Genomic DNA, 13686 nt, shown 5'->3' with positions numbered 1-13686 from the left:
TAGTAGCAATAGCAGTAGCAGTAGTAGCAGTAGTAGTGATAACAATAAAAAAAATGAGATTTAATGCATTCATTTATTACGTTTTGAAGGTCCGCTCACCTCGCTGGCAAAAGCGACGAACTCTGAAGCTGCTGGAAGATGGTGTCACTGTCTGGTGTCAGTCCCACAAAACCTCCAGCCACACCAAGGAGCAACAATCCTGTAAGTGTTTGTTCTTTTACAGTATGTGAATCAGAATCAATTCATTGATGCATAGGAATAACTAACAGGATGGCATGCAGGGTACAAGGCAGAGCAGATTTCAGATAGAACATCCTCATGACAACCACAGATTGAAGGATGAGGAAAAAAAAAAGAGTTTGATCCTCATGTATCTATGTGGTGTCATTTTAGGATTTGGATTTGTTTTTAGAATTAAAGGGGAACTCCAAACCACAAATTTTTTTGTGTTTCCAGGTGTTACGGATTACTACTTCATATGTGAAAAAAAGTTTTTTTTAAAGCTTTTAGTGTCTCCAGAGTGAGCTATTTGAAGTCTGATAAATGTCCTCAAGTCATGTCCCTTGAGTCAATGTCGGCTTGAGTCTAAAGTCTACAAGTTTGAAATGTAAAAATATGTCAGGGTGTGGCGATAGAAAGAAGTGAGCTTAACAAACCTCTGTAGCCCGCTCCTTATCTCTGCTAGTACACCTGAATTTTCGACCCGTCTGCAGTCAAGTTGCATTGAGGGTAATGTAGGCACCAACTATTGACAAGTAAGAGGAATGCACTGAATGAATTTAGTATTTTCTAACTGGGTATCATAAGTCTGATGTTATAGGAAGGCATTACTAAATCTGTGAAGGACTCTTTAAGTTAACTTTAATTTGACAGCATGTGCTAAATTGATCTGAAAACAAAAGTGAATTTGTCATGTTGTAATGGCTGAAATAGTTTGAGGCCAAAAAGAAGTGCAAGACTATGCTGTGATTGCTGAATAGGCTAAGCAGCTCAATTTCTTTAATGTTCATACAGTTTTCAACTTGAAAACAAATCCACGTGATTAGTTGGATTGCATCGCTAGGTTACTTGTTTTGAGTCATGTCTGCTCCACAGTGTTACACTAAAACTTGTACTCACAACTAGTTGTACTAAAACGTAATAGTTACTAAACCCTCTCATGTAACTTTACAAACAATCAATAGTACTGCATGAGCAGTGATTTAAAACAAGATATCACAATATTGCTTACTGGTCTTGTGACAACAAGCCTATGGTTACAATATTGGTTAAATAGCATTACTTAGCATGACTCAACATGGGAGACTACAATTCAGTATAGTGTTATGTTTATCGAAAACACATTATTTGTGTTTATAAAAGGATTTTTTGTTAAGGGAAATGCTGAAGTTAATCTCCCCTTCGGCAAATATCACTGCACCAATAGTGAAAGTGAATTACAGGCTGCTAGCTGCTGCTTGTGGCCCCTTCACCTTTCATAGTTGCAACAATATAGCTACAGTAAACCTGATAGAAAAAAATGGCAACTTGGCACTGATTGCACTTCAATAAATGTCTCCACTCATAAACAAGGGGTAACTTCATGTGTGTTGTCAGTTGCACTCCAGATGTTAACAGTGCACATGAACTCTGGTGAAAGAGAGATTATGGAGATGATTAGAGAGAGAAAGGGTATGCTGCTGTTTGAGTGACCCATATGTTAGGTGAAAGTCAAATAATCTTTTTGCAACAGGTTGTAGAAGTCTGGTAGTTCACTTGACTATCATCAGTGACAGTCAGACCTGGTCCGAGTAGATTGAAGGATAAAAGAACAACATTGGCAGCAGCCTGATGCCTCACCAATTAACAGTAAAAAAATGGCACCAATACTAAAAATGTATTTTTTTTCCCTGCGCTTCACAGTTCACATCCTTCATTTGCCTCAAAAGCATATTTTTCTCCTTTGATGATGATGCACCACCTCATGCGAGTGTGATGAGCAGACATGCTTCTTTTTTTTAATCAATCCAGCTGTCTACACAGTTTACATAACTGTTCGCACTTTACTCACACTCTGTAATGCAGACCTCCTGTGTAGGAAACACATGCAGCACTGGAGCTGCTGCTACTACTTTGCTAACGTGCTGCTCACACTACGCCTCCTGTGTAGACCACAGGTTTCGACATATGGAAACACAGACTCAAGACTTGGGGCAATACAACAGCGCCCTACTAGACAGATATAGACTGCATATGAGACCTAGAGTCTCAGTCTTAGTTCTTAGTTTCTAGGGACTGAGTGGACACATGAAGACCTCTATCATACATTAAACACTGCAGAATTAGTTCCAAAAAATCCATTGAAAATCCTTTAAGGGGCCCCACCCAGAGGTTAAGAATCATCCCACGATGATAATTGGTAAAAGCAAGCTTGTCCTTTTCCATAGAAGTGGTTCCAGAAGAGTTCAGTGCTTACTGGGTGTGTGAAGTGAAACATGATTATATTGTATCTATTTTTGTTAACTTTACATGCTACTTACTGCTCTGTACAGACACAGGCTACTCTGTCTCCACTGCTATCTGAGGGTTACACATGGTGCCCTGATTATAGAGCTCATCTATTTTCAGCCTAGGATGGCGGCTGATCCTGCTGTGGTTCAAACAGTGATATTGTAGGACATTATATGGTGGTTAGAGTTGGCCCTGGAGCTTGTGGTTTGGTGCTATATTTACCATATGACTCAACCACTAGGTTGGGCTCCCAACTACAGGACACAGCCTTTAATTGCCACAAGACTAGATTTGCTTGTGATGTGGCACAGTGTGTGTTTGTGTGCGAAAGTTGATGTTTGTGGGTGCGTGTGTGTTTTATAGGACCTTTCTTCTAACCACTAAAGCTGTGTGTGTGTGTGTGTGTGTGTGTGTGTGTGTGTGTGTGTGTGTGTGTGTGTGTTGCATCTCTCTCGTGACATCCTGGATTATTATGCATCTTCTCAGTATCATCTAACTTTTAAATAAGATTTTAGTTTCTTCTCACACACTACCAAGCTACAGTTAAATCCTGATGTGCTTGTTCATGTTTTGTTTTTAGATGCATCATCTGTATTCTATACTCTTGTGCATACCTACTTCTGAAAAACTCTTAAATTGATTTTAACTGGATTTTACATGTGGATGAAAGAAAGTAGAGGCTTGTCAGCCACACCCAGTCATTTAGTCCACTAATTTTAGACCAAATGTGTTAACTATAACCTTACTGGGCGGTTTAGTGCTATGATTCCCAACCTAGCTTGTGACCCTTTAAATTAAGTAAAGTCTGTACCCCTTATTGCAGGTTATTTCCTGAGTTGGGGGCAGTTCATAAAGATACAGGGTTTTCTGCCTAGAGGTTCATTTGAAAGTTTCATTTGAAACTATCCCTAGGAGGATATTGTGAATTTCCATGAAGTTTCATTTGAAACTATCCCTAGGATGATATTCTTCTGCTCTGAGAAGAATAAATATATATGGTGCATTAAGAAAGTATTCAGACCCCTTCTCTTTTTTCACATTTTGTTATGTTGCAACGTGAAAGTAAAATCATTTAAATTAATTTTTTCACTCATGAATCAACACTCAATACCCCACAATGACAAGATGAAAACAGAGTTTTAGAAATTTTTGTAAATTAATTAAAAAGGAAAAACTTGAAATATCACATTCACTCAAGTATTCAGACCCTTTGCTATGACACGTCTTTCTAACTCCACATCCCCAGATTTTTTTACTTTTCAAATTTGTTGTCTTCAGACCCAACCGCTGCTGACTCAAGTGACATCACCTGAGTACATCTATCAGACTTCACAAAGCTCCCCCTCGACACACTAAAGGTTTACAAAACCTTTTTTCACATACAGACGGGTAACAAATTAAAGGAAACACATGAAAAGTGACTGGAAAAATAGGATGACAATGCCCCCATCCATAGGGCAAGAGGGCTCACTGAATGGTTCGATGAGTATGAACATGATGTGAATCATATGCTGTGGCCTTCACAGTCACCAGATCTCAATCCAACTGAACACCTATGGGAGATTTTGGACCAATGTGTTAGACAGCGCTCTCCACCACCATCATTAAAATACCTAATATGTGTCTTCCAATAATGACCAGTTTGCAACTTGTAAATACAGGTGTAATAACAACTGGCAAATATATTGACTTATTGATTAAAACTACAGTAAAAATATTCTCCATTTATTCTGGTAAAGACTAAACTTCCTGCCCCACTGCTTTTTGGCAAATCACCTCGGTGCCTCTAGGCAAATTTTGGCCACATTTGCACAAAATGTTCAACTTTCAATCTCTCCCTTTTGCTGGTCAGTCCCATGGTTCCTGCTATCCCACAGTACTTTCACTTGCATCCCATAGACAACAAATATGAGCAAATTTCACTTCATTTTGCACCACGTTCAGATAGATAATACAGCAAGACTTTATTAGATATCAGGGTGTGTTTGCAGTTGTTGGAGAGAACTACTGCATACATAGTTGACAAAGTCCACATTAGGAGAAGGTTAGGGTGGAGGAATTGGTTGGCCATACACAGGACTTTAACACAGGAGACGGGTGTGAAACCGATTGTCAACTTTTTTTCTTTTATCCTTGACCGTTCCACAACCTTAACTGCATATTTATTAATATAACCATGATGACAACATTCCTCTAACCTTAAGGCAGTACTTATTTTAACCCAAACAATGATCTTTTCCTAAACCTAACCATGTACGTCTTTAAAAAAGTTGTTTTTGTGCCAGACAAAGGTCTGGTACACTGCTGCCGTTAAACTCTGATTGTTTATTATCTTAACCTATGCCTGCCACCATAGGGGCACTATTTCAGGAGATGCTCATGGGGGTCGTATGGGAGGGTAGGGAAAAATTACCTATATGGTCATTGAGGTGAGAGGACTTGTTATTTCTACATTCTCCTGAATATAGAGGAGCAGTTAAACAGCCTCCACGCAAAATGTCCTTTCTCCCCATTTCCATTGCCCTTTTAGCCTTTCATGATTGAGAGGAGAGAAATGTCTGTATTGTCTCCTCTTTAGGATACCCACAGCAGACAGACTTCTTCAATTAACTGATTGTTTGTCATTTTCAAAGATCCCCCCCCAAAGAATGGCTTCTTAATTAATTACCATGTTTGCTGTTGTGATTTTCTTTTTTTATTTGTTTTTTTAAAATTTCTCTTATATTTCTATTGTGCTAATAGAAGTTAAGGCTCAATATGATATAATACTCTTGGAGTGAACATCACACTTAATAACAGGATGGATAATTAATTGGGCAGTACTTGTTCTTTACCCATTTGTTCTTTTTTCTTCTTCTTCTTCACTTCATCTTTCTCTTCCTGTTTCCTCACACATCCTCAGTCTCTGTCATGGAGGTGGAGTGCATTCGAGAGGGTTGCCAATCTGAGACGTTGCGGCAGTTGGTTGGCTCATTACCTGAGGACCGGTGTTTGACGGTGGTCTTCAAAGGGCCCCGGAAGAGCCTGGATCTCCTCTGCCAGAGCCGGGAGGAGGCTCAACACTGGGCCCAAGGAATCCGAACACTTCAAGAGAGATTGGAGAATATGACCCAGAAGGAAAAACTTGACCAATATCCTAACTGTTGTTTGTGTGGAATTAGCCCAGACTGTAGCTGGGGATTTAATAGTACCAAAATAAAAGTTAAAATAAAATAAAAAATGAAATATTAATTCTAATTGTAAACTACAACAATGTACATCTTGTCAACCTGCCATTTCCTTGACTATGTTTGTGTGTCACCTGGATTCAAGCTTACCTGAGTCGGGCTGACCAGAACCATGATGATAAGATGAGCTATGAAGAAGTCCAGACACTCTTGCAGATGATCAATATTGACATGAGTGACCAATATGCCAGCAGCCTCTTCCAGGTGGATAGATGCGCACACACACATATTAAAAACTTTATCCCTTATATAGGGTTTAAACTAATATTTAAACATGTTACTGCAACCTAATATTCATTTTGCCTGAGTAATGAGAGACCACCATGCATTGCTTTGGATATCACAAATTGAAGCCAACTTGAAAGTTGATGTTCAGGAATGATCATCTGTGTCTTTTTGTGTTTCTCTGATAGAAATGTGACCGGTCAGCCAACGGTCGTCTGGACCACGGGGAGATTGAGGTTTTCTGCAGGGAGTTGTTACGGAGACCGGAGCTGGATGCTGTGTTTATCTGCTACTCTGCAAATGGCTGTGTACTTTCCACTGTGGACCTGAGGGATTTCTTGAAGGACCAGGGGGAGGATGCTTCCCTCATCCATGCCCAAAGCCTCATACTCACATATGAACTTAATGAGTGGGGTACGGTGCTAAGTGGCAATATATTGTAAAGTACCAACATTTATTTGGTGTGTGTTTTAGCAAAAAAGCTCTGATAATATCAAAAGGAGACAGACAAACTCAGCAACTAGCTGTGAAACACAAAAAAGCATCTAGCAGATAAAGATATTTTTCTCATGAACTGGTAAAGACCAAAATAAACCTAAAAGAAGACCCTAATGTTGAACTAGCTGGCAGAAAAACAGTTCCAAATGAAGTGTAATTTTTTTTCCATACCTAGATGTGTTAAAAAGCAAATTATTGCTAATAATTCAAAGACAGGGGCAACACTGTACCACAGTCTGGGAGCAGCATTGGTAAACACTTGGTCACTTTTGAACTTTGACTAGGAAAGTTGGTGTGGAATAGGTGACCAGAGTGTCTGAGGGATTTGGACATAGGGAGTAAGCAGATCAGAGATGTAAGCTGATGCCAGTCCATGCAGTGCAAACAGTTAAGAGAATCTTAAAATCCATTTTGTATTTCAATTGTAACCATTTGAAGGTGGCAATGTACCTGGGAAATATGGTGTCCCTTCTTGGTACCAGTGAAGAGACTGGCTGCTCCATTTTGAGCCTATTGAAGGCGAGATAGGGTCCCACATAGAGTCAAGACTTGAAGAGATAAAAGCATGTAGAATGGCTTCCAGATATTCAAAGGACAGAAAATGTTTTAATTTCGCCATGGACCTAATGTGGAAACAGCTACTACTAGTGTCTAGCATTTGTCAAAATTTAAAGCAAAATCAAAAATTACACCCAGATTTTATACGCATATACACGTAAATATTAAGACAAAGGCTCAAGCAAATATTTAGCTGCAGAAGTCTAGTGAAGAAACTGTTCTTTAAACTCTATCTCTTTAAAATCTTAAAATGTTGGAAGTTAGATTTACAATTGCATATGCTATATCCATTTTTATTTAATTAAGGTTTGACTAAACAGCAAGAGACGAGGTGCAGCCTTCACAAATATTACACAAATATTATTATTAGTCTTTTTTTAAATTGCTGTTAAGGTCAAAATATTATGCTTATAGAACTAAAGATATTCTTTTTTTCTAACAGGATGGGTGTGTCTCTAACCCCTGCTCTATGTCCAAAAGATGATATGCTATAGCCAAAGTTGCTAAATAATTAGTTGTATATACTGCACTATGACTACTACCTTGTGCCTTTTGCCCAGTACAGCCCAGAAGAACCAGTTCATGACCCCAAATGGCTTCACCATGTACATGCTGTCTAAGGAGAACTGTGTCTTTAACCCAGAACATGCAAGGGTTTACCAAGAGATGAAACACCCACTGGCACACTACTTCATCTCCTCTTCCCACAACACATACCTCACTAAAGACCAGCTGACTGGGGACAGCAGCACAGATCCATACATACGGTAAGATTCTGAATAAAACTGCCAATCTGCTGAACTATGCTATGTAGCTTGCTAGGCTAGGTAAAGCCAATTAATCAACATCTGAAAGAAATAAGATAAGAACTTGTTTCTTGTTCAATTATGGGAAACTATTAGTGGCGGTTGCTCGGAATTGTCAGCCGAGTTTTTCCCAGGCAAAACTCAGGTTTCGGAGGAGGTTGGGAATGCCATAGAGAACATCTCTTAGTTGGCCTTAAAACTGGCCTTGTTCTGGCAAACAATCCGACTCAGGAAGGAAATGCAGGTCCTAGGACACCTGCTGAGCCTGACTGGGAATATTGTAAGAACACTGAGAAAACATTTTGAAGAACTTCCAAACCTGACTGAAACATCCCTATGTTGAGGAGGCAGATTTGGAGGACTTTCTCTGGCAGAGACCACAGAGATCGTGAAAAAGCTCTGCAAGGCACTAAGGGTAAGTGAGATTTACCTTGGGAGCTGAAGGCTCTGGAGATTGTTTGGGTGTCTCAGGTAAAATGCCTCTGATTTGTGGAGCTTGGGAACAGTGCCTGTGGAGTAGCAGCAGTGGTAGTTCTCATCTTTAAAAAAAAAAAAAAAAAAGACCGGTGGCTGTGCTTCAGTTATAGCCTTATCCGACTGCTCAGCTTGGGAAAGCTTATGCCAGGGTGCTGGAAAGGAAGCGCTGATTGAACCACAGATTCAGGAAGAGCAGTGCAGATTGCGTCCTGGTTGTGGAGCACCATTTTGAGGACACTTGAGGGTTCATGGGAGTTTGCCCATTAAGTGTACATGTGTTTTATGAACATGGAGAAAGATTATGACCACATCCCTTGGTGTGTCTTGTTGGATTTGCTGCCAGAATAGGGATCGCCATGGTTAATGATGGGAGCCCACCCAGACCTTGTTTAACAGCATTGAGATTTGTGTGGGAATTTTTCAGCAGAAAGTCAAGCACATTCTCCACGGGTGATGGGCTGGGTGATGGGGTGTGTCTCCCTACCCTTCTGTCTATCCTTGAGGAGCTGCTCATAAATAAGTTTAACTGATAGAGGTGCAAATTAGTGTTTATAACAACTGGTCAGTCCCATGGGACTGGGTCTCCATAACGACACCCTGTACCTGTGCACAGTATTCATTAGCTCCTACGCAAGAGTTCAACACATGTGAAGGGTCAGATAGGATCATGTTGGCCTGCTGGATAGTAGACTGCTCAAAAATGTATCGTGGGGTTAGGGGTATGAGCACTCCCATAACCTTCCCTGCCATCTTAACCAGACTAAAAATTTGAACCCTAAGCTTAACCACTTAAACCAGCTGGTAATACAATAATTTAATATTGACTCTACGGTAGCTCTATAAAAAATGAACATAATATTCCTGCTGACACCAAAAAGCAAGTGGAGATGCTGATGAATTCTAGCACAGACACTTGCAACATGAGTGTGTCAGTCATTATCCCTGTGGACCCTTAGATATTTATAAAAAGTGACCTGTCTGATGTCATGGCCATGTATGGCAACAGCACTCTGATCTCTGACTGATCTGCGATCCAACACCATTTCTTCAGCTTCACGTACACTGATGAACAAATTATATTCATCACCCCAATCCCCAAACCTGTCAATTTCAGCTTTACAGCTGCTAATGTCAGAGTTACTGTTGAGTAAACTGAGGTAAAAATAACAGTATCATCAGAGGGTTTCCTTACTATTGATTAGATTGTTAGCTGACACAAACATTTGTATACAGAGTAAACAAAAAGGGTCTACTGACTCATCCTTAGGGACTGATTGCATTGCTATATCAGAGAGAACTGAGCACTGAGCAGAGAGCACTAATTTTCACTTATTCTAGCCTGTTTGATAAATACGACTTGATAAAAAAAAGTATTCTCCTTCCACTGAACCAATTTTTAAACAAAATGTGTGGATGAATAGTGTTAAAAGCAGATCTAACATCAATAAGCAGTCTGGCATGAGCAACAAAACTTTCTAAATGCTGAAAAACAAGGTGCAATATTGTAGAAATGTCGTGATTTGTACTGTGATTTTTTTTTTTCATTTTTTATATATATATATATAATATATATATAAATATAAGCAAGTTGGTAATGAGCTAGGGATAACTCCACCCCCCTACATGGTTCCTTACTCATGATCCTATCTAAGGATTTCATAACATTGGAAGTTAAAGTCACTTATCTATAATCATTATTTTGCTGAGGACAAGACTCTTTAGAAACTAGAATTATAATAGACTTTTTCCAGAGCTCTGGTACTGTGTGTATATATAGAGAGAGCTGAAAGAGCTGATGCCAGGCCGGTGTGAGTTCCTCAGCAAATGTTCTGAAATGCAAATATGCCATCTGGACCCATTGCTTTGTTAGTTTGTATATTTTTAAAGACAGTACACAGCTCTATTAAAATTCTGTCTTCACAATCATCACAATTATTATTACTATTGTTTTTGTGTAAGTTTATTAGGAGTCCAAGCCCGCGGGACTGGGGGCCGCGCATGCAACGCAGCGTTTATTAGGGTTTAAGCACTGAAAAGGTAGAATTTCTGTTTTTGTGTCGGATTATTATTATTATTATTATTATTATTATTAGAAGTAGTTTTGGTAGTAGTAGTAGTAGTAGTAGTATGCTGAATCGGCTCAAATTGCCATGAGCTGGAGTGGGCTAGAAACATGAAACTTGGCCCAATAACTGGAAATGATGTGCAAGTGCTTTGGATGAAAAATACACCCAATCGGCCAGATGGTGGCATTGCAATTAAGTCCCAAAAATGCAATTTTGGAAAAGCCATGCCCCTCACACTGTAATTCTGATTGACTTGAAAGTCAAGCTTAATGAGCTCTACAAAATAACTTCTTGGACCATAAAAATCTGTTATGATGGATTTTCCACCATTTTGAATTTTTTGAATTTTTTTTTTGGACATATCCTCCTAAACTGTAGGTCCAATTGCTACCAAATTTTCAGTAGATCATCATTGGACCAAGTTTATCAAGTTGCATAAAGCTTATTGATATATTATTTATATTTCAAGATACTGACCAATAAACTTCACAAGGGTGGGGCTTAACTCATTAACGATTTCTCCAATCACCATAAATCTGGTTGCATATTTTCAGGCTGTTTTTGGGAATAGGTCTACCAAAGCATTTTGAGCCCAACCCACAGGGGGAGCCATTTGCTCATAACCCAAGATGCCTTCAAGCAATCCTGATTAAACTCACTGGAGACATCCTGTGCAACAAGACCCCTCCTCCATGTTGCCAGCAGAGAAGGGCCATTGTTAAGCGTTTCCTCTGTTTGTGATTTTCATGGGGCAGAATCTCTCCTCAGAATCAGGAGTGAGGCCATAATATTCTTCCGGACTACAATGGATTCCTAAAACTGTGTTGGTAGTGAGTTGCTACCCCATTTGGAAGATGGACAGGCGGATTGGTGCGGTGCCAGCAGTATTGCAGGTGTACTGGATTGCTGCCCTGGAAAAGCGCTGAATATGAAGGAAAAACTCTGAACATAGAAGTTGGTGTTCCAACCCTTTGGGTAATTTACCTAAAGAGGGAGAGCAAGGGTTGAAGCAGCCAAAATTAGTTTTCTTCACAGGGTGGCTGGTCTTAGACATCTTGAAGGAGCTCGGAGTAGAATTGCACTGAATGTGAAAGTGATCAATTAAAGTAAATGTACTGTAGCTACCTATTGGCAATGTGTGATGTAGTAAAATCAAGTCAATTTTTATTTATATAGCCCAATATCACAAATCACAAATTTGCCTCAAGGGACAACATGTATAGTATAATGACACTATCTGTCGTTAGACCCTTGACTCAGACAAGGAAAAACTGGCCAAAAAAATCCAGGTAAAAATGGAAAAACAGGTAAAATGGAACAAACCTCAGGAAGAGCAAAATGCATTATGTGCTTGTAGTATTTGTTTTTTGATGTTTTATTGTTAGGCTAAGTGTTGTGTTTTGTCATGTATGTGAAACAGTGTACATCTTAGGATGCAAGTAAAATTTCAGAAAAAGAAAATTCAGATAATAAAGTGAAATCAAATCAGAAAAGAAAGAACTAAAGGGCACAGATTACTTACAAGCTCTGAAATTACACATTCACTCTCAGAATCTTTTTTGTTTTAGACATTCTTAATGTTTTCTTAGAGCTCTGAGGCATGGCTGTCGCTGTGTTGAACTGGACTGTTGGGATGGAGATAAAGGAGAGCCAGTCATCTACCATGGACACACACTCACCTCCAAAGTTCCCTTTGTTGAAGTCATTGAGACTATCAATGAGTATGCTTTTAAAGTGAGTACACTAATAAAATCAAAATCATCTGACTTGTCAGATACAAAAAAATACTGGTATAGAGTATTTTGCCTTGGTCACTTGGTAAAGTTTAGACACATGGGCTTTGTAAATTGATTAATTTAATAAATTTGTGTGGCAAAGATTATACAAATCTAAATTTTGAGTTCCATTTACAGTGACAATTTTACTGAAGGGGCAAAAGATGATTTCCTTCCTCTCCTCTGCTCTATGGAGAAAATCATTTTCTCCCTGACTTTTTACCTTCCTTCTATCCCAGGCATCTCCTTACCCTCTGATCCTCTCCCTGGAGAACCACTGCTCTGTGGAGCAGCAGACAGTAATGGCTCAACATCTGCGATCCATCCTGGGAGACAAGCTCCTCACCAAGCCCATCAATGCTCTGGATTGTCACAGCCTGCCTTCTCCAGAGGTACGGAGACACTGTTCCATACCCGGATGAAAGTTCAATACCCATAAGAACTAATATGTCTATTGAGACTAACGGTGTCCTTAAGTAGAACATAGATCAAGCTTGCATGCCCTGGAACCACATAAAACATTTTTTATGTGAAACTTACTTGGAACGTTTCTGTCGTTGCCTGAAGATTAAAAAACTGTCTGGACAAAAATGATTTGCCCAGACAAACATGGAGTATGCTTGCTACTTCAATGTACTGTGGACATGGATAAAAGTAGCCAATAACTGGCTCTCAGTCAGATTCCGCTGCAAGGATTTCACTGTGACACATAATATCAAAACTGTCTCACACTGGATGGCAGGCGTTTTATTTCTCTGTCATGTAACATGAGGCATTTGTAAACAGTTTGTCTATCTTTATCGCCACTGTTACTTTGTTAGGATTGTGTTTAAAGCAGAGAGCAGACTGTTTGTGTTACATGGGAAATCTGGGGCCATCTGCTCCTCTGCGTCCCACTTATTCTACAATACACATAATCATAACATGTGCATGAGGGTAATGTATTATTCCCTTAAAAAGTAATAATATTGTTACTTTTTTATTACCTCTTTAGCCAGCTCCTTTTAGAACTGAATCCACTGTATTGGAACAATAATCAACCTTACAGGGGGAGTCAACAATCAGCCAAACTGCATAACTGCAAACATTGCAGCTCCTAAAACCTGATGGGATACAGTATATGTATATATTTATACATATATAAAAAATACAATAAAGCAACAGTTTCTTCCATCTTTTTAACTAATCTTTTCCTGCATATTCTGTCATAAGAGCAGCAAAGAGTAATTAATGGTTTTAAAAAAACAAAATGTTGCATGACACCACATTTAGGCTGAACTGCAGCTCCAGCTTCTTGTTCTGTTATCTTTGCCCTGACATATTAAGCAAGGTCCTAATGTTCAGAAGTGAAACAATGATTGTATCTCATTAGCAGGAGCTTCTCAAACCTCTTATCATACAGTTTGTTCCTTCTAGGGGTGAGCACCAAACCTAAACTAAAAAGCTGCTCCACAGATCACTAGCTGGGGTGGGAGTGTTGTACTTCATGTAAATGTTTTTGATGTTTGAGAACTGATTCAGTCTCAACCTTATACGACCGACCTCAAATAGTTCATTACCACTT

The 13686-nt window shown here is 39.3% G+C and overlaps 1 protein-coding gene across 4 annotated transcripts in view; it reads left to right on the top strand.

Annotated features, from left to right (window-relative positions):
- Positions 1–13686, top strand: part of LOC120787409 (1-phosphatidylinositol 4,5-bisphosphate phosphodiesterase delta-3-A-like) — a 33810-nt gene that overhangs the window by 5330 nt on the left and 14794 nt on the right. For 3 of the 4 annotated variants that reach the window (XM_040123043.1, XM_040123044.1, XM_040123042.1), the window contains exons 3-9: positions 90–201; positions 5393–5621; positions 5792–5921; positions 6131–6356; positions 7564–7765; positions 11937–12081; positions 12362–12514. In XM_040123043.1, coding sequence (XP_039978977.1) covers positions 90–201; positions 5393–5621; positions 5792–5921; positions 6131–6356; positions 7564–7765; positions 11937–12081; positions 12362–12514 — 1197 coding nt within the window. The remainder of the gene's footprint in view (positions 1–89; positions 202–5392; positions 5622–5791; positions 5922–6130; positions 6357–7563; positions 7766–11936; positions 12082–12361; positions 12515–13686) is intronic. The other variant, XM_040123045.1, reaches the window with a different exon arrangement.

The sequence above is a fragment of the Xiphias gladius genome, unplaced genomic scaffold (assembly GCF_016859285.1).
Source record: "Xiphias gladius isolate SHS-SW01 ecotype Sanya breed wild unplaced genomic scaffold, ASM1685928v1 HiC_scaffold_1473, whole genome shotgun sequence".
In the NCBI taxonomy this organism is placed as follows: domain Eukaryota; kingdom Metazoa; phylum Chordata; class Actinopteri; order Istiophoriformes; family Xiphiidae; genus Xiphias; species Xiphias gladius.
The sequence above is the reverse complement of the archived record's forward strand: the minus strand, read 5'-3'. Positions and strand labels throughout refer to the sequence as shown.